Source organism: Mastigoproctus giganteus, chromosome 2 (assembly GCF_048544385.1).
Source record: "Mastigoproctus giganteus isolate SK-2022 chromosome 2, ASM4854438v1, whole genome shotgun sequence".
Classification (NCBI taxonomy): domain Eukaryota; kingdom Metazoa; phylum Arthropoda; class Arachnida; order Uropygi; family Thelyphonidae; genus Mastigoproctus; species Mastigoproctus giganteus.
In genome coordinates, this window is record NC_143576.1 from 13937469 (window position 1) to 13959008 (window position 21540).

At 38.6% G+C, this 21540-nt stretch overlaps 1 protein-coding gene across 1 annotated transcript in view; it reads left to right on the forward strand.

Annotated features, from left to right (window-relative positions):
- Positions 1–1863: 1863 nt before the first annotated feature.
- Positions 1864–21540, forward strand: part of Vps36 (vacuolar protein sorting 36) — a 136900-nt gene continuing 117223 nt past the window's right edge. The window contains exons 1-2 of the mRNA XM_090390358.1: positions 1864–2324; positions 9340–9408. Of these exons, the coding sequence (XP_090246484.1) occupies positions 2229–2324; positions 9340–9408 (165 nt within the window). The 5' untranslated portion in view covers positions 1864–2228. The remainder of the gene's footprint in view (positions 2325–9339; positions 9409–21540) is intronic.

Genomic DNA, 21540 nt, shown 5'->3' on the forward strand with positions numbered 1-21540 from the left:
GGGGTTGGATGAAAAGCGCAGTATACAAAGAAAAAGTGAACACGAGTGACGAATTGCTCGCTCGCATTTTGGATACTGCTGCTCTCATAAAGGAAGGCAAAGATGACCTCAGAAGAACAATACGTCATTTTACCACAAGAGTTGCAAAGTGCATGGAGGTTTGCGGTGAGATTTTCGAACATTTGTTGTGAACTGTAAAAAAATTGTCAATTATTTGTGTTATGTATCATTCATTGGCGTAGCTACCATAGACAGGCAACGTAATTGCCTCCGGGCCCTTTAGGGGCCAGGCGTCTTTGGCTGTCTCCTCTTTTTGCAATTTTCATTAATTAAGTAGGGGCCCGAACATGTTCTTTGCCCCCGGGCCCGAAAAAGGTTTTTTTTTTTTTTTGGTAGTTGTTGGCGCATCGGCTTCTGTGGCCATAATGCACCTCCCAAGGTTTTTGCAGTACTTTGATCCAAGCCCGAGGCGGGATTCGAACCCGCGACCTTTGGGTTGCCAGGCAGGCACTTTACCCACCCGGCTAGCCCGGTCGGCCCCCGAAAAAGGTAGCTACGCTACTGGTATCATTCAAAAAGTCAATAAATACAAACAGTAAGTCATTTATCGTTCTTTAATACTTCTCATAATGGCTTTGTGCACTCCAGTTTCAAACAGCTGTATCTCCGGATCCATTGAGAATTGGACACGTTTACTCAAACTTTTTTGCTCAGAAAAATTGATATTATAACCTCCAAAAATATTTACTGTTTCTCCTGAATCACCCTGTATACACAGTAAATTTCCGAAAAAAAGGCAATAAGTTTCTCGCATTACTGATCTGGAATCGGAACCCAAGTCTTTTCCGCACAATGTAGGGGAGAATAGCGATTGCGACCACTCTGCCACCGGTCATCCAAAGGCGAAAAAAAAAAAAAAAAAACCCTGTCACATTAGACCCATCCGAGAAGTGTTTCCTCTACCTTTGCTCGATTTTCTGGTGTGTATGCCTGTTTTGCTGGTAGAAAACTCAACTCTATAATGTCTTCCTCGCCTGAGATGAGACCGACTAAATCAACCATTGAGTGACAAAGCTCATAAAAGCTCTCGCGGCACTGATGGGATTCGTACCGGGCTTGTTCAACCGGGCTCGAATCCCATCAGCGGCTTAGGACTGTGATTATAACTACTGTGCTATCCGCGAAGAGTGGTCCAAAGGATACGAAGTGCTCGAAGAAACAGAAAAAAATAACAATGGTATGGATATGCTGAAAGGGGACCTGGCCTAGATGACAGTTTTACCTCTAGCCGGCGCTGGATTACGCCATATCTTGAATGCTGTATAGAAACTTGGGAACCCTATTTAAGGAAAGACTGTTGGTTAGGAGTTTATCTGAATTTAAGGATATGGGAAAAATAAGAGAAATGGGTATGTAAAGTAATCCTTACTTTACATACCCATTTCAGTATGTAGAGTGACATTGATTACCTTTTGTTTATGTTTGGTAAATGCTACCTATGTCTGCTTCCTGGCATCGTTTTTCAATACTAATGCTAATCGGCGCGGTAGCAGAGTTGCAATCACCGTCCTCCGCGAACTCACTGGAAAAGATCCGGGTTCGAATTTCGCCAATGACTCAAAGAATTTTTGCGGGCTTTTTTCACTTAGTGGCTGAGTTAATCGGTCTCAGGTGTTCACAACAAGGGTCGGGTTTTTCGCATAGTAAAAAAGGCAAATTAACCAGAGGACACACGCAATTTATGAACATATTACACTTAGGCAGATGAGTTGGCTCTCGGGTGTTTTTGAATACCATGCTAATGAGTAACGCGTGTGAGTTATTCCAATGCCCACGCAACAGAGTGAATGCTAATGTTGATGAGAATTTAATTAAGGGATGAATATTTTTTGAAGTAGACATCACAGATTTTTTTTCTTTGCATCTCGATGTATGCGATAAATCTGGTTTTATTGGTTTAGTTGCCGCTGTATCCCATTGAGTCAGCTGACGCAGTTTTTCCAGTCGCGGCAGGCAACTTTTGGGATCTGTATTTATGCAGTAGGAATATAATTAAACGTCGGCATTTGAGTATGGAAAAAAATGTTTGGTTTAATCAGAAACTTCACTAGATAGAGCTTTAAATATATGCAGCTCGCAACCTGAGTACGAAATAAAGAAAATGAAGAGTAGTTAAGAGTGATCAGCGGATTTGTACTTGCAACCTGCTTTACGCAGCGTTACTGGAAATGAACAGGTTACAGTGGGGTGATGGTACATTTCTGCCGGGAGAGAAGGAAATAACGAAACAAACAGGAATAAGAATTTATGATGGGGATCAAAAGGTAACATTTACGTAGCAAACTTAGTGCATTCGCGTTCACTGCTTTCTACAAAATTTCACTGTTATTTTCGTTATTTATGTTTGCCCACCGTGCATTAGCATTGCAGTATACTCAAGTTGCACCTATGTCACCTATTGCTCTATTTGGTAAAACTATGAAGCAGTGGTTTTCGACCTGTGAGTTATAGAACTGTGGAATTCTGCAGTCCTATCGAGATAATGTATTAATTTGTAGTTTGACCAGACCTTATTTATATTTATTCCAACTTCCTATTACCGTTACGACACTACGTGGAAGTTTCTTACAAACAATGAGTTACTCTGAGTGGTGACAAATTTCTACACGTGTTTTTTTTTACAACTATCCTTTTTAAACTTCAGCTCCCTTGTGTGTTTCATCTGAGAAAAGTAGAGATGCTATGGGGATTGGTATGCTGAAAATTGGTATGTTTTGAACTCTTAAACACTTAAGTCATGCATCATGTACATGCCTAGTTTCCAAACACTAATTAATGGACTCTTCTTACTTGGTGAGAATACCTCCCCCAACAATATTTAAATTTACGCAACTGAATTCGTTCTTGAAAAGAACATCATTCAGTGACCTAATTAATCTTTAGGATTGAAGACAAATTTCTGCATGTTTTTTTTGGCAAGCAACCATCATGTTTTTTTTTTTTTGTTTGTTTGTTTGAATTTGGCTCTTGCTGTCATCTGAAAAAGAGTAAGGATCATCATTTAGTTAATGCAACCCATTTAAAGCCCTAAACACTTCAATCAATTATCCTTGCTGGTGTCTAGTTTCCATGATGCAATTTATAGAACTGCAGTCTTTACTGGTGATAATATCCTTTTGTGCTCTCAACTAATGTTGTTGACCTTCACTGCATTGTTGCCAGCTGACTTGCATCCTTCTTGAAATGAGGTGTCATAAATGTATTCTAGGTTTTGCCTAACAGTTGCTTTTTACAGTGAGACAGTGCTTTTTGTCGCTACTGGCAAGTTCTTCTGTATCATTGACTGGGCCTCATGAGCCATTCTAGCAGCCTGTTTGCACTGAAGAACTTCATGTAAGGTTGTATAAGTACCTCATAATTTTTTTTCTTCACTGACTACCTTGAATTTGTTGTGACCCAAATTATATGTTATCTTTGGATTCTTCTTCTTCCAGTCACATAGTCATATGCTATACAAGCAGCATCGCAAAATGTCATGCCCAAAAGTTCACTGATCCCATCCTTCCACCTAGTTGCAGGTCTTCCTTTAACAGCAGTTTTTTGGAGTTGATTTTGTTATGGTCTATGGGGCATCAGATAATGTGGTGGTATGCCATTGCCTACCACGTGGCCAATTTTCAAAGGGGTTGACTTTAATCATAGGAAGAGTCATCATGCACCCCACGAGATGCTCTTGAAGAGGAAAGGTGACTACAGTAGAGCCCCACTTAGTGCAGAAGGCTGATTACAACTGGCTTTCATCTAGTTTCCAGAGGCCATCTATGTATATAAACAGATATATATTATTCATTAGATTCACACCAGTAGTTATTATATCTACAATGAATTTTATTCATAAGGTGATGCTGTTATCCCCCTTCTTCATTTTTCGATGTCCATTTTTTCTAATTATGTCGAATATATTTTAAAATAATTTTCTCCCAAACCATAAAGTAATCTTTGGATTACTGTTACCAAAACGCGATACCTTGCATTTATTGGTGTATACCTCAGTCGGATTTTTCTCTAAATCTGGAAGTTTATATAAATATACTTTGAGAGGCACATGCTTAGATTAATTGTTAGTTTTCTACAGATCAATCCTCCATGCCCTACCCTATCCCATTACTGAAGTGGTGCATAGAAACGAAGCTGAAATGAACCTTGCCTTAATGTTAGGAATCAAATAAAATGATTGTAAAGTATTTTGGACTTGTGGAACCACTTATAGTTCTCCCTTCAATCTGTTAATGATTGTATTTTAGTACTAATGTAGAATGCCTAAGGAAGAAAACTTATGGAGCATTTTCAATGAAAAATAATAAAATGAATTCAAATAAATAAATAAAATAAAATGTCTCCCTAGTTTATTTTGTCTGTTTCTTTTAAATAGTTATCTAATTCCTCTTTATAAATTCTCAGGCGCTACAATATTAGCTGAAACTTGTTCTAACAATTAGAATTAGTATTGGCAAAATGAAGCAAAGAAACAAGGGTTGCATACTATCACCAAAAAAATTACTACACTCCATTAAATTTATTCAAACTACCCACTTCTACAACACTAGATTAAAGCTTAATCCAACAGTCACTCTCTGGCTGAAGGCAGATTTCCGTACATCTGTTCATTAATCATTCTTTATCAATTTAAATTTGTCCTCTTATGTGTGTTCTCTGAGAGAGAGAGTAGGGTTAGCATCAGCATTTAATATACTCAATCCATTTAAGCCTTGAAACACTTCAGTCAGCCTCTTCACAGGTGCCTAGTTTCCAGACTTTGCAATTTGCATGACTGAAGTGTTTCTTCACAAAAGTAGTCTTTCATACTCCACCCCAACTACCTCTTGTTGCTCTTCTTTGCACCTTTTTGGGCAACAAAGAAGGTAAGTAAACCCTTAGCCAGCCGTAGCCTAGTGGTCAGGCGCGCGGGTGCATAAGTACACGTGCCTTGAGTGACCGGGGTTCAAGCCCGTGACTGCTGAATACGGTGCTGTTTCTTGTATTCTGTCTATCTTGTGAACTCCTCTGACCGTTTGGTCGTCCCGGAGTATAAACAGAAAATTTATTTATTTATTTATTATGAGAGCATCTTTGGATTCAGGTAAGGTCCCTATGCACTGGAGATGTGTGAATGTATCCCCAGTTCACAAAGGGGGATGAAAGGGAGACGAGTAATTACAGACCTGTTAACTTTTGTTCCAAGGAAAATAATGGAGTCGCTGTTTAAACAAGTAATGCAGGACCATCTGGACAGGAGTGCAGTTATACTTCAGTCACAGCATGGATTTAAGGGGAAGTCTTGTCTAACCAGTTTGATTGGATACTATCATGCAGTGATAAGCAACACAATGCAAAAAATAATTTTGATATCACATACTTAAGTTTCAGGAAAACTATTCATACTGTTGCGCATATGCAACTGCTGTACAATTGGAGCAGTCTGACATTAAGAAAAAGTTGCTGCTATGGATAAAGGGATGATTGAGTGGGAGAAGGCAGTGTGGTTATTAATGGATACTGCTCTTTGTGGAATAACATTACCATTAGTAGAGGCATAGGATGCAAGAAAGCAAGCTTATGCAGCATCAGCCAAAAAAAAAAAACTCCACTCCCATTTCACCCCTCTGTTCATTCGAAATACCTGTCCAGCTGAGCCTTAAATTTATTTAGGCTGTCAACTTCCACGACAAGGGATGGAAGTCTGTTCCACCAACCAACTACTCGCTGGCTAAAGACAAATTTCCGCACATCTATCCTACATCTGTCTTTTCTCAATTTGAATTTATGCACTCAGGTGATTATTCTGAGCAAGAGGAAGAATCCTATCAGCATGGAGCATGCTCAAACCATTCAAGGCTTTATACACCTCTATCAGATCACCTTGCCGGTGCCTAGTCTCCAGACACTGTAATTTGCAAAACTTAAGCCTTTCTTTGTAAGAGCAACCCTTTGTTCCATTCACTAATCTTGTTGCCCTTCTCTGTACTTGTTCCAGCAGCTCTACATCCTTCTTAAAATGAGGCATCCAGACCTGTATACAGTACTCAAGGTGTGGCCTGACCATTGCCTTATACAAGGGAATAATCACCTCCTTATCCCTGCTAGAAAAATTCTTGTATATTACTGACAAGGCACCATGAGCTACTCTTGCAGCCTGTCTGCACTGTTCAGAAAACTTCATATCTGCCTGCACAATTACCCCCAGGTCCTTTTTGTTGTTATTGATAATGTCGTTATTGGAATCCCCAGGTTTGGTGATTTTTTTTTTTTTGTATTTATTGATGAGAGTGTATATTAGGCTTAATGTCTAAGTCTGCTGATGATAGAAAGGTTGGCAGGGTAGTTAACGACAGTAATGAAGGTATGCTACTGCAACAAGATCTAGAAAGATTGATAAATGCAAAGTACTGTACAAGGGTAATCCCACATTAATACACTAATTGTGTGTCACTACACTCAGGGTAGTGGAAAATGAAAATGAGCTGGGGATAACTGTGCAGTTTGATATGAATTTCACTGAGCAGTGCAGACATTCTGCCAAAACAGCTCACAGGGTTTTGTCAGTGATATACAGGAATTTTTCTAGCAGGGATAATAAATGGGCTGATTATCGTATTGTATAAGGCAATGGTCAAGCCACACCTTGAGTAGTGCATACAGGTCTGGAGGCCTCATTTTAAGAAGGATGTAGAACTGTTGGAAAAGGTCTGGAAACTAGGCACCTACAGGGTAATCTGATTGAGGTGTTTAAGGCTTGGAATGGCTTGAACAAACTCAATGCCGATGGGATTCTTCCTTTTGCTCAGACTATGCACATAAGGGGGCTTAAATTCAAATTGAGTAAGGATGGTAATAGAATAGATGTGTGAAGTTTGCTTTCAGCCAATGGGTGGTTGATTGCTGGAACAAGCTTCCATCATTATTGTGGAAGTGGGTAGTTTGAATAAATTGAAAGAAGAATTAGACAAAGTCCTGGAGGGGCTGGATAGGTAAATTGTGTTTTTTTGGCTTATGCTGTATAAGCTTGCTTGCATCATTTTCCACTATTAATACTAATATATATCTAACAGATTGATACTGATGAAATCCATGTTGGTGATCATTAGGTTATGCGATAGTGTAAGGGTTGGTGGTTGATAGATTTCTGTGTTACTTTGGAAAGAGTAAAAGTAAGTGCAATGGGGTAATAATTAGAAAGGAAGAAATTTGTCACCCTTTTTAGGAACTAGCTGGATACAGGCATATTTCCAAGCAGAAGGAAAAACAGTGCTGGAATAAAGAAAAGTATAGAAAGATAATAAAAAAAAAAAAAAATGGAGCAATCTTGGAGCACAAGTTTTGAGAACAAGTTGTCATTAGGACTTAGATTTCTTGGTACCACAATTATTCAGAATTCTTGTAACATCTTTTTGTTGGAACACCATAGGAGTCACTGATTTTAGTAGAGTGGGAGGTGATATGTACAAATTGCACCCTTGGTGATTCAGAGGTGCCAGATTTTATGGAGGTATACTTAGTGGTTGAGTAGCAGTTTTCAGAGGAGCCTATTTTGCACAAACAACTGAACTTATTTAATCTGTAAACGTTTAAATTGGCTATCTTGTTTTTCCATCTGTTTTTATGCCAGCAAGACTGAAACTGCATTGATAATGATTTTAATTCTCACAGTAGAACAAACTTACCTTTTTAAAGAGTTGTGCTGGTATTGCTCCATTTTCAACGGATAGCTTTATCTGCGTTACAACTTCGAAAACTGTGACTTCGTATAAGGCATGGCATCTCACACTGAGCAGCTTCTTTACAACTGTTGTGGGTTGTCACTAAACTACACACTATCTGATGAGAGACAAGTTAGTCCTGAAATATGCTGTCAGTCTTCTCTTTTAAACAAATGGGCAATTAATCTTTTAGACAACTTACATCCAACTTACTGTTCGATGCTAGTAAGCTGGCATTATCTTTAGTTGAAGATTCATTAGAACTATCAAGTTATAATAGTGGGAGTATAGATCAATAAAAGTTGTGGCCAATAGATTTGGCAAAAGACTAGACTTCTCTTATGCAGTTTGGACCAGAAGTAAGTTTTATACTTATAGCCTGTTCATAATTGAGTTTGTATTGTTTAATAACTATTTTACAGTTGTGAGCTTTAATGAAGGCAGAAAATGAGCCTAGAGATTTCAGTGCATGCCATTTGCAATATGCCACATTCTTATCTTGAACAGCCTTGCCATATTTACTTCAAAACCGTAGTATAGGTAAAGAATGAGACTTTACAGTAGAATGTGGAATAAAGGATGTAGCAGTAAGTTCACCAATATGATCTCTGCAAATATACAGATCATCTCATTTTGCATTCTTGTAATGTCAAGTGACACAAGGTTAAAAATGGCCATGAGAGAGAGAGAGAGAGAGAGAGAGAGGGGGCTCCATCAGAAAAGAGACCATCACCAAGTTCTGATTGCAGATGCCAAGAATACTGCAAACACTTACTGTGTGGTAAGTAACGTACTGTGTGTCAGAACAGTTATTAGTATTATTAACATTATTATTATTATTTATATTATATTATTACATTATTATTATATTACAATACTATTGCTGGGCGCAGCTCAGTAGTTCTGATAGTCTATATATAATCAGCAGTATGTGACCATTCTAGTGTTAATTCCAGTAATTATATTACCTGATTATTGGAATGAACAGGTAATATGGCAAATGTACAGAAAATAAACATTCTTACTTTAAGCACTACTTGTTTGTTCTTCAAAAAACAGTGGCTTCTTTTTTGAAGAGTTGGTTGAGTTAATTTTTTATTATAAATTTAAATGTTTGATGAATTATTACTATTTGTTTATTTTAATAATCACAGAGGTTCTGTGAAGAGTATTCCAATTTTTATTAAAATCCTGGATGAAATAAGCAAATTGCATTCCAGAATGTTGAGTGAAATTGCTTTGTGAAGTACATTACATTCAGTGAAATAAATGCCTTTACCTTTATGTATTAATCAATTATAAATGTATTAATTAGCTACTTTTAATTTTAATCACAAGAAATTTAAAAAATCAAAACCCAAAATGAATGCCTGCATTACCTAACTTGTTAGGTTTTATTTTATAGTGAGTTATTTTGTGAGGTAGGTTACCCAAATTGTAAAGTAATTTGTTTTAAAAATTCTTATGACAGTAGAACTCCTTTCATATTTCTAATGATTATCAGGAACTAGATATCACAAGTGTAGAAGTATGTTTAAGACAGGCTTGAAGATTTTATTTATAAGAATTTTCTGTTTTGTAGACTAGTTTTGAAGATGGAGAATTAGTTTTGACCAATTTTCGTCTACTTTGGAAAGATCAGCATTCAGGTGTAAGTATTGTTTAATACGATAAATAGATGAATAGGTTGCTATTAATATACAAGGTGTCTATCAGTAATGAAATTAGATTGGTGGTGATGAAGTAATGAAAATGTAATAAAATTAGTATTAAAAGTGACAAATGGTGTGAGGAAGCAAGCTTATACAGCTTCAATTATGAATGTTAAGTTCTTGTGAGACTCAAGAGATTGTAAGTGGGAAATATAACACAAATGAACTAGAAATATTTGATATAGGTACATAGTTCATGGAACTTAAAACAGGACTGATTGAAAGTGAAGTTCAAATATCAAAATTTCTCTTACCTTTGTATTTTCTATTTCAGCACTTATTTAAGGATCAAGGAGATCAGACTTTGAACATCATTCTCGCTTATCTAATTTTTCTCTGTTTTGTGATATCAGATGATTAGAACAGTCTCATATAATGTAGCAAGTACTGGGAATGATATCTTTATTAACAATATTAGTATCGATTATTAAAAATATTGATGAAGGCATATCAGTTCAGTGTGAGTTTGATAGGATAGGGTAATGACAGTAATCAGGGTATATTACTCCAACAAAACCTAAATCAATTAGACAGATAGGCCAATAAAGTACCTTGATAAATGCAAGATACTTCATTCGGTTAAGAGTAACCCCAGAATAACATACCAACTGGGTAGTGCTGCAGTCAAAGTAGTGGAGAATGACAAAGATCTAGGGGTAACAGTACAGTCCGACAGAGTTCCATATTACAAAATATTAAACCAAACTAAATGAGAGAAACAAATAATAATAAAAAAGGAGGGGTGATGGTCCAGTGGTTACAAGACTTGACTACCAGCCTGTTGGACAGAGATTTGAATCCTGCCTTGGTGGGAGCGGACACATGTCAATCATGCTGGGAAACTAGACTAATAATAAACAATAATAAATAATAATAATAATAATAATAGTATGCATAATAATAATAATAAGTTGTTTCAAGTGACCCCCTGAGGTCGAAATGATGGCTGAGGCAGACAGTGGTGCCATCTGGTTTTGTTCTCAAGAATTAACACCACCACTGGACTTAAGCCAAAACTAAACAGATTCACCTCCACAGATGGATGATGAGGTTGAAGAGAAGTAATGATTGTACTGCATCAAGTGTGGCACAGGATAAAGTCACTCACATTCAAACCTTAGGCAGAGGTGTCAGTTCAAAAAAGTCAGAGACTGTTTCCTGAGGAAGACAGTGGAGCAAGTGTTGCTGTCTCCCATATGGTGGTTTTGCAAAAGGGAAGGACAAGGCCATCCAGCCCAATCAACTGGAAGTGCTTCCTGTGCAACTGCACTAGGTGACCAGCCAGGAAAGAAAAAAATGCTAGTGCATGAAGTGGAGCATCGAAATGAATGCATTCATTATGTGAACAAACTACAAAGTAAAAAAGATAGAGACTGATATGACAATGTACAGGACAAGACTACATACCAAGTGGTTGGAATGATTCCCAGATATTCAGGTTAATGAATAGAGAAGACCGCTGTCACGAAGAACCTGATAGTCCCTGCAGTCTTGGAAAAAATCAAGTAGGATATGATTGATCAACTGATCAGGATGTGAGTGGTCAAGTGTACAAAGAATATGGATAACATGGAAACAGAACAAGAAGAGCCAAAATAAATACAACCTAGAGCAGCCAAAGTGGAAACAGACAAGGTCATGATATCCAGAATAAAAGACGAGTAGAAGAAGACCCTAACAGAATTCAATGGAATGGACCCTACAAAGATTCACACCATACTGAAGCAGAGACCCAATAGAATCCTGTGGCAAGTCACAGACCACCTCAGTCAGCAAATAATACCACATTACCTTGATAACAACAGTGCAACGCTGGAGGCCATCCACATAGTCATATACTGTGATGCTGTAGCAGCCACTAGGATCAATGGAAGAGAAATGAGAGACCAGTAGCAAAATAAATGAAAAAACAAGGAACTGCCAGTTTGGGAAGGAAGGCTTCACTGAAAGATAGAAGAATTAAGAGTCAAGATAGACCAATTGGTCCAATATCAATGGAGTAACAGGCGTAAGAAGTTGACTGGAAAAGTGAAGAATACCTTCAAGAGAGACAACGTCCACAGCAAACACGAGACAAAAAATCAGAGAATACGAGAATACTTAGACAAACTGAAGCAGAACCTCGCACTCAGCAAGAGACTATGCTAATACAAAAAGAGCTCCCAGAGGAAAATAAACAATTGAGTCTTCAATGAAAACCAAAGAACCTTCTACAGGAGTATTGGACAAGATGGAAACAGATCACCCGAGCAAAAGACGATCGAGGAGTTATGGGGCAACATATGGAGCAGTGAAGTAAGACATAATAGCCAAGCCCCCTGGATAGAACTGGAACAGAAGATAACTAAAGACGTATGAGAGATTTGGGAGGAAGAAGTACAACAGTCGATTAGGAAGTCCACTGAAGAACCCCAGCAATAGATAACATCCACAACTACTGGTACAAGAAGCTTACTTGCACACACAGAAGCACTTAGCAGAACAGTTCATCCTAATGATAAGGCACCCAGAGACAATCCCATATAGTTTCTTATTCATGGAATCACATATTTGAAGTTTAAAGACCAAGACACAATAAACTCGGCAAAATACAGGCCAATGATGTACAAGATCATGACCAGCTTCATAACCAAGAAGATATTGGATCATTTGGAGAGCCAGACCATCATGGCTGAACAACAGAAAGGATGTAAGGAGCAATTAACCATTGATGCCACAGTTACAGAGCAAGCCTACAAGAAGCACCGCAATCTGTATACGGCCTATATTGATTACTGCAATGGCTTTGATTCCGTGTCTCAAAGCTGGCTAACAGAGATGCTGAAGATCTACAAAGCCAATCTGACAGTGACAAACTTCCTAGAAGCAACCATGGCAAAAAATGGAGTACCACTATTAAGGTCGAGAATATCACAACCAGACTGATCTCCGTCAGGAGAGGAATCTTTCAGAGAGATGCCCTGAGCCCACTATGGCTCTGTCTAGTGCTCAGTCTGCTATTCACCATTGCTCAACAATAGCAAGTATGGATATACTCTGAAAGAAGGAAGAAAAAATGTGTACACCCTCACTCACCTGATGTACATGGATGACATCAAGTTCTAGGTGGCAACCGAGAAGCAACTCCAGCAGCCACTCTGGATCACCAAAGAATTGAGCAATGATATCAGAATGGAATTTGGACAAATGCAAGACTGCATCAGGGAAAATTAGTCAGCCAAAACTACTACCTGCAGTCTGTTAAAGGAATTGAAGCCATGACAGGGGGAGAGACTTGTGAATGCCTGGGGATAATGCAGGCTTAGTAGCTATAGCACAAGGAGATAGGGGCCTTCCTGACCAAAAAATACCATCACAGACTTAGAAGCCTGCTCAAAGCAAAGCTGAAAGGAGAGAACACAGTAAAAGCCATAAATACTTTTATGACTTTTACTGTGTTCTGTTTACTGTGTTACGGAGGATATCACAAGAAAGACAAGGACAGTGATGACCGACCAAGAGCCACTAACACCAGCTGAAATCAGCTGTGGAGAGACTGACAATAGTGTGGAAAGAAGGGGTAGGGGCTTGCTAGACAGAAGAAAGTGATAATGAACCTCAAGGATTACTTCCAGAGAAACACAGCACCACTCTACCAGGCCATAAGGAAGACAGACAAGTGGCACACCCCACTCGACCGAAGCAAAGAGACCCCTCCCACCCAGACAGCAAATGAAGCTAGAAAAGAGGGCAAAGAAGACACTCCATGGCAGATAATATAATAACCTCCATCAAGACCACATAGATAAAATGGCTCACGAGTGGGAAGCTCTTTCCCCGAGACTGAAGAATTCATGCTTGCCATCCAAAACCAAATAATCAACACCAGGAATTATAGGTGACAGACAACACATGTCAATGGTGCTACCTGGCCTCAGAAATTATCCACACATCACTACAGGATGCAAGGTGATCACCCAGACACAACCAGTTAGCCAGGATAATACATCAGAAGCTAGCATGGAAATAGCAGTTGATCAAAGAAAGTGTACCATATTACAAGCAAGAACCATAGACCAACTAGAGACCCAGCCTACAAGCTATACTGCAATCGCACCCTAATAATGGACAAGACAATCCCAGACAACAGACTGGATATAACCCTTGTTGATAAGAAGGAAAAGGCTACCTATTTAATGGACATAGCAGTGCCCAATACTTGTAACTTCCAGAAAATCCATAAGGAAAAGATCAGGAATTAAACAGACCTGAGAAAGGAGGTCAAGGAGATGTGGCATATCCAACAATTAACGACCATCCTGATCATTGTATCAACCACCGGTATGGTGCCAAAGACCCTATACAAGAGCCTGGCATCAATAGGTCTCGCAGAAAACACCTACAAGGAACTCCAGAAAGTTGCAATCCTAAACATCTGTAGGAAAGTCGGAGAGTTCCTTGACCAACAATAACACTGGACATAACAACCACCCTGTGCACTTGGTACCAGTACCCATCATGGGGTGTGACACCCTCCCCCTCAGGGAAAAATAATATAAATAATACAGTGGATTCCGGTTATTTGGGCCACCGGTTAATTGGGGCAGCCGTTTATTTGGGGCAAATCTTAAAAAACAGAACCGAATCGAGAAAATAGCCAGGGTTTACTTCGCTTAATTGGGACAACATGCCATTTAATCGGGCAGGAGACCGCAGCATTGAAGATTATCCTACGATTGTTTCCGACCATACCACGTAGTTCAATCGGATTTCTGGAGGTCACAACCATAAAACAATAAAAACAATTAGCAGTCACCTGTTTATTGGGTTTTTCTGTTAGTGAAATCTATCATAAACTGATAGTAAACTCGATCTTATTGAATTTGCAATAATACCGACAGCTGGAATTCTGATTATGGTAAAATGTGTTTATACTGCTATGGAATCTTCAATCATATAAAAAAAAATAATTTTCAGAATCTTCTCTTCATTCAGGATTGAAGTTAACCAAGCTTTCTTTGCCCCATTGGAGACTTACCTGGAGATTCAGTATTTAAGGAATTGGGGGCGGATATTTCAGAAGTTTAGGTTTATTTCTCATGCAGGTTTTTTCAAACTGGAAGGTGAAATGTAGCCTGCTATTGTCAGCACAGCTATGAATAAAATTTCCAGTCAGTGGAAGAAGGTTATTAATGTACAAGAAGGAAAGAGTGGGTGAAAGAAATGAAAATGGGCAACTAAACCAGCATTATTGCAGAGGTTAGAAGACAGAGAGCCATTTATCATCATAAGGAAGTGAGCAGCCAGAGAGAAAACTGAATACCCAATTACAAAACACAGTTGGAAATCCACAAGTTGGAGCTTATTTAGACAACCTTTATGCCAAACACGATCAAGAGCCCTAGAAATGCACCTGCTTAAGTTTCATCAACCCTTTCCTAATTCCTAACGAAACTGCCGACTATTTATGTGATTACCACCAGCACTCATGGCTTGAGACACTCTGCACAGTCAGCTGTAGCTGTATGATGAATCGTAATAGGGGAGTTCATATACACTCCCCTTGTTTGTCATTATACACTGTACAATGGCAGACCCCATTATGGAGTCTGCCATTGTACAGTGCGATGAGCACTGGCTTTCCTTACGCATGCATAATGATGCTTCACCGGCACCAGACTTGCGAAAATACGATCATCCCCAATCATCTGTTATTTTACTCAGTACACTGTACATTAACTAGCTGATGAATGAACACCTTGCCCTGAAAGCTTCTATTTTAGCATTAGCATGGCACATGATGCAACAAAGCAAGCTTATATAGCATCAGCCAAAAAAAAAAAAAAGAAAAGAAAAAAAAAAACACACACCCTTCTCATTTCACCCATCCACTCACTCTAAATGTTTGTCTAGTTCTGCCTTGAATCTATTTAAGCTATCAACTTCTACGACAGATGGGTTTGTTCCAGCAATCAACCACCCGCTGGCTAAAGGCAAACTTCTGCACATCTATTCTGCAACTATCTTTCCTCAATTTATGCCCTCTCAGGCGATTATTCTGAGCAAGAGTAAGAATCCCATCAGCATTGAGCATGCTCAAACCATTCAAAGCTTTATACACCTCAATCAAATCACCTCGCAGGTGCCTAGTCTCCAGACGCTGTAATTTGCAAAACTTTAGCCTTTCTTTGTAAGAGCACTGCTTTGTTCCATTCACTAATCTTGTTGCCCTTCTCTGTACTCGTTCGAACAACTCTACATTCTTCTTAAAATGAGGCCTCCAGACCTGTATACAGTACTCAAGGTGTGGCCTGACCATTGCCTTATACAAGGGGATAATCACCTCCTTATCCCTTCTAGAAAATTTCCTGAATATCATTGACAAGACACCATGTGCTACACTTGCAGACTGTCTGAACTGCTCAGAAAATTTCATAGCTGCCTGCACAATTATCCCCAGGTCCTTTTCACTCTCTACTACTGTCAGTGTAGTACCACACAGTTGATACATTACTCTGGGGTTACTGCTTCCCATATGCAGTACTTTACATTTGTCAATGTTAAACTTCAGTTGCCACCTCTCAGCCCACCTGGTCAACTTTTCTAGATCCTGTTGCAGCAGCGTACCGTCATTAGTGTCATTAACAACTCTGCCAACCTTTGTATCAACTGCAAACTTGGACATTAAGCCTGATATACCATCATCAATATCATTAATAAATACAGAAAACAACAATGGACCCAACACTGAACCCTGGGAGATCTCTACTAATAACATTAGTCCACGAAGAGCAGTGTCCATTGATTACCCACTCTGTCTTCTCCCACTCAACCATCACTTTATCCCTAGCAGCAAGTTGCCTCCAATGCCACACTGCTCTAATTTGTGCAGCAGTTTTCCATGTGCAACAGTATCAAAAGCCTTTTTAAGATCCAGATATATGATATCAAAATTATTCTTTCCATCCAGTTCCTTTGTGACTACATCATAGTATCCAATCAAATTGGTCAGAAAAGACTTCCCCTTAACAAACCCATGCTGTGTCTGAGGTATAATTAAAGTTTCGTCTAGATGATCCTGCAGTTCTTTTTTAACCAGTGCCTCCATTAATTTCCCTGGAACAGAAGTTAAACTAACAGGTCTGTAATTACCTATCTCCCTTTGATCCTTCTTTGTGGATTGGGTCACATTTGAACATCTCCAGTCCATGGGTACCTCTCCTGAATCATATAATTGAATCATATAATTATGGAATCATAATTATATGATTCAATATAATTAAGGAATCATATAATTATGGCCAAGGGTTTGCTTCCTCCTTTAATATAACTGTATAGATTCCATCCACTCCGGGTGCCTTTCTTATGTTTATATTCAACAATTTCTCCTCCACTTTACTCAGTTATTACAAGATTACCTTGCTTATTGCCAGAGTTTAATACACCCCTGGCATTAACCTCCCTGAATAACTCCTCATGTGTGAATGTAGATGCAAAATATTAATTTAGTTTGTCAGCTACCCGAGCAGGATCATCAACAGTAACCATTGATATCAGGTGCGAGAGTATATGTGAACATGCGAAGTTTTTTACGGCTCCAGCAAATAGAGAAGTTTTTGCTTTTTATTGACTTAAATTGTGGCATATTAATTTATTTTTTTGAGTTGCTTTATATTCCTAGTAACAATACTTTAGTTTAAATTGAATTTAGATAGAGATTATGTAGGTTATTACTTAGTATCGGAATCGGTATCAAATCCACGTGTGGACAGGTTTTGCAGCTCCCGCAAACGAAAGTTTTTAATTATACTTAGCCGCTTTATTGGCTTAATTGTTAGATTAAGTTATTTTCTATAAGTAGCTTATAGATCTAGTCAAGCTCCGTTTATTTTGAATTTAGATAGCGCGATTTGGAAAGTAAATAATATCTCGTGTCCGTAGATTAACCATTCGTAACTTGCCACCATTGTTATATGATACAATGTGTGCTAGCATAAGGTTTAACGGAAAACTAGATAGCGTAAGTTTTAACGGAAAACTAGATAGCGAGTATAGTAGTAGTATCAATTAATCAGTAAAATTTATTAAACTTATTAAATTTCATTGTCAATTGAATTGTACTTTTTTAACTAAATAAATATAGCGACCTAGTTATTACAAACGTAACATCATAAATCAATACATATAAGTTGACAGGGGGTAAGAAAGTCATATAATGTAACTCGGAGATAATATTCGATACCGAAATATATATATATATATATAAGGGATTATTATTATTAGTGTAAAATATAGTAAGTAGATATTTATTCTTAGAATTAGACTAATGAAAATACGGTGTACCCTGGGAGCGATATACGTGTTGACCGAAAAGGGGGGGGGGAAAGATAGGAAACGAAATTAAAATAAATATAACAAAGGAAAAATAAATAAACCAAATGGAATTTTGAAGAGACGACCAAGGTGGAAATAGCATTGCGGTGTCATTCATAATTTTAGTGTCTTCTTCAGAGGTCATCCACCAAAATAATGAAAAAGACAGCAATGCTCTTACTTCTGTTTCCGACATGTTCTGTATGTCAAGATACACGTGCGAAAAACCACGTGGTAAATCTAATATAAATTTTGAATATAATTTAGAATAAAGTTAGCCAGTACAAAATTGTGTTGATAAAGCAATACATACAGATCATGGATGACCTTACAGAAGTAAGTAGAACGATATGAAGGTGAAAAACCAAAGAGACAAAGGTAAGGAAAATTTGAATGACGGGAACTTACCGCTACTGGTCGGGCTGACAGAAAAGACTGTGTCAGAGGATTACCAGTGTATTTATGCGTGGGCACATTAGCGGCGCCTAGCATTGAACCAAATTTCGGTGTACGTTTGAGATGAAATGATATTACGTGGGCGGTGAAAACTACGCTAGGATTAAGTACATGATGCTCAAACTGCCCAGGATAGCAAGAAATATAATAGCTGACAAAGTAGCAGTAGAAGGCAGCTAAACTTTGTTAAGGCGAAAAATAGCTTGGGTAAAGTTAGAAAAATAGAGCCCCGCTGTTGCGGTTGATAAACTAATGGCGCACAGGGCATAATATGTAGAGGTTAGTAAAGTCAAAAGCTGATTATAGTAGGAGTATTTAGTTTGGCTAGGGTGGTTCGGAGTTGCAAACCCGTTCCTATAGTTAGGACCCTGAACGAATGTCCGAGAGTTATTGCATCATGTATTTAAGTCAGTTGTGTTAAAAATGGTATAATTGAATACAATTAAGCTATAATATTCACATATAAATAAAGTTAGGCTTGAACATAATTAAAGGATAAATACACCGCATTAGGCCAATTGGTGGGTACGAGTTTTCCAGACTGTAAGACACCACAGAGTCCTAGTGTATTGTATTTACACTATATATATACTTGATATGTATGGGAATAATTATATGTCAATAATGCTGTTTATATTAATCTCCTTAAGGTTCTTGTGCCTTAGTATGTTAAGGGCTTTAATGATATGATGGCGCAGATATGCTATAGGAAAAAGATTGCTTATCAGTTTCGTGTATAATATCCTGATGTTACCAATGGCTGTTTCATTATCACTGCATATGGTTGCTATTCTGATGCATTGTGCCAGAATAACATTGGCATGTACCTGTTTGGAAATATTTGAATTCCATTGTGTTATTCTGGCACAATTTCGTTTCCTATCTCCCCCCCCCCCTTTTTCGGTCAACACGTGTATCGCTCCCAGGGAACACCGTATTTTCATTAGTCTAATTCTAAGAATAAATATCTACTTACTATATTTTACACTAATAATAATAATAATCCCTTATATATACATTATGGTTGTAGGGTATTTTTGCGTTAGCAGTGACCCTGATCCATATTTCATGTTAACGTAATACTGCTTATCTAATCTTATCTAAATCTTAGTTTCCTCCTCCCCCCCGCATATACCAATAGCTTCTCCATTCTATTATTCTATAAGATTATATATATAGTGTTATAACTGCATTGGGATATAGGTTTAGGGCTATATTTTGTATTGGAATTTTATTGAACTTGAATAGAAATCATGACTCAGGCCAGAGCAGCAAAGCAAAAGGCTGAAACTAGTGGAAGTGCTATGGCTCAGGGGAGAACTGAGGGGGGGGGGGGCGGTTGTCCTCCGAATCACAGTCTATTGAAATGCACTGCTTGTTTGATGTTTGTGGAACAATCGGGAACAGGACATGATATTGCCAAGGGGAATGTCTTTGTGTGTGCGCGATGTAAGGAGTGCGAGGAAATCAGGCTCCAGCTCGGCATTGTTATGGGCTTATATGAGAGCTTGAAGGACAGGGTGGATGCCCTCGAAGAATTTAAATTGAGGGGCCGATCAAGCTCTCAGCTGCCCACATCAATGCCAGAGCTTGCACTCTAACATCACGCAACACAAAGGCAACCCCCAAGGCAGAATGCGCAGGTCCCAAAGGAACTAGTTGTTGTAGGTGACTCTAGTCAGGGAAATGGGGAACATATTGTGCAAAAAGGATAGATGGAACAGGACCAGAGTATGTCTGCAAGGGGCAAAGGTTGATGACGTTGTAGGGCAGATGTCATCCTTTAAGGGCACAAAGGGTGATATTGTTGTACACGTTGGCACTAATGATATTAAGAGTAGGAGACCGGCAGAATTACTTAACAAGTACAAGACAATGCTGAAAAAAAGCCGTGAGTTAGAGTTGAATTTGAAAGTGTCTGCAATTCTGCCCAGACACGATAGGAGGGAGTATATGATGAGAGCCTTGTCGATCAATTCGGCCTTGGAGAGATTGTGCAAGGCTCAAGGGGTATAATTTTTCTCAGCCTGGTCTGTGCTTGTTAACAGGAGAGACTGCTTCTACAGGGATGGGATACACTTAAATAGAAAGGGTGCAAGAATATTTGCTGATGCTATCAAGGCAGAGTTAGGTGGGTTGGAAAACTGCTAGCTTGGGGGGACACATGGACTAATAGATAAACAGTAGCCACTGGCAGAGGTAAAAGTGATTCTTGTACTACTTCTATTGAAATGCAATTGAGCAGCAGCCTGGAAATCAAGGCAATGGGAATTTCCAGGAATGCTGGGAGTCAAAGTGGAACAAGTAAATACATGGGCTGTGTTAGGGTAACTAAGAGTAGAAACAGGTGCATGTATACTTGTATGTACACCAATGCCAGGAGTATAGTTAATGAATTCAATGAGCTTGAAGTGCTAGTCAAGACATCAAAGGCAGATATTGTTGGGATATCAGAGGCGCTGCTTATGTCTGGTGTCACACAGACATAAGCAGTACGGAACTGGAATTTGGGAAGTACAATGTGTACAGAAAGGATAGACAGGACAGGAAGGGAGGAGGGGTTATGCTGTTAGTTCAGAAACACAAAATCTAAGGAAGTGCATCCAATTGATGTGGGTGGACAATGCACTGCTGAGTCTGTTTGGTGTGACATAAGCACTGGGAAAGGAAAAATGAAAGTAGGTGTGTGTTATATGCCTGATGAGTATAATGAGCAATTCTGCAGAGAAATAGAGTGGGCCAGTAAATTAGAGTGTCTTATAATGGGGGATTTTAATTTCCTAGATATTGACTGGAATTTGTGGGTTGGTCACTCAGACACTAGCAAGGCTGTGTAGAAAGTCAGATTGTTTTCTACAGCAGCATGTTCAGGAGGCAACCCAGAGGGAGTAATACTCTTGATCTGATTATCAGTAATAATTCTTCATGCTTTAAGAATCTGCAAATAAAGGAACCACTAGGTGGTAGTGATCATAGTGTGCTGAAGTGGGATTTACTCAGAGGTAACTACCATCAAGGGTAAAGGGAAGGGTTTTTGCTTTCGTAAAAGTGACTACGGTGGTCTGAGACAGTATTTAAATTCTATACGGTGGAACCAAATGATGATGTTACCAACAGCAAATTCAAAATGGGAAGCATTCAAAGAATTAATCTTGGAAGCTACTAGGATTTTCATACCAACAAAGAAATATTGTTCATGATTTATCTGACATCCTAAATGGATGTCAGATAAACATGTGACAGAGAAGAAAGATGCATAGGAT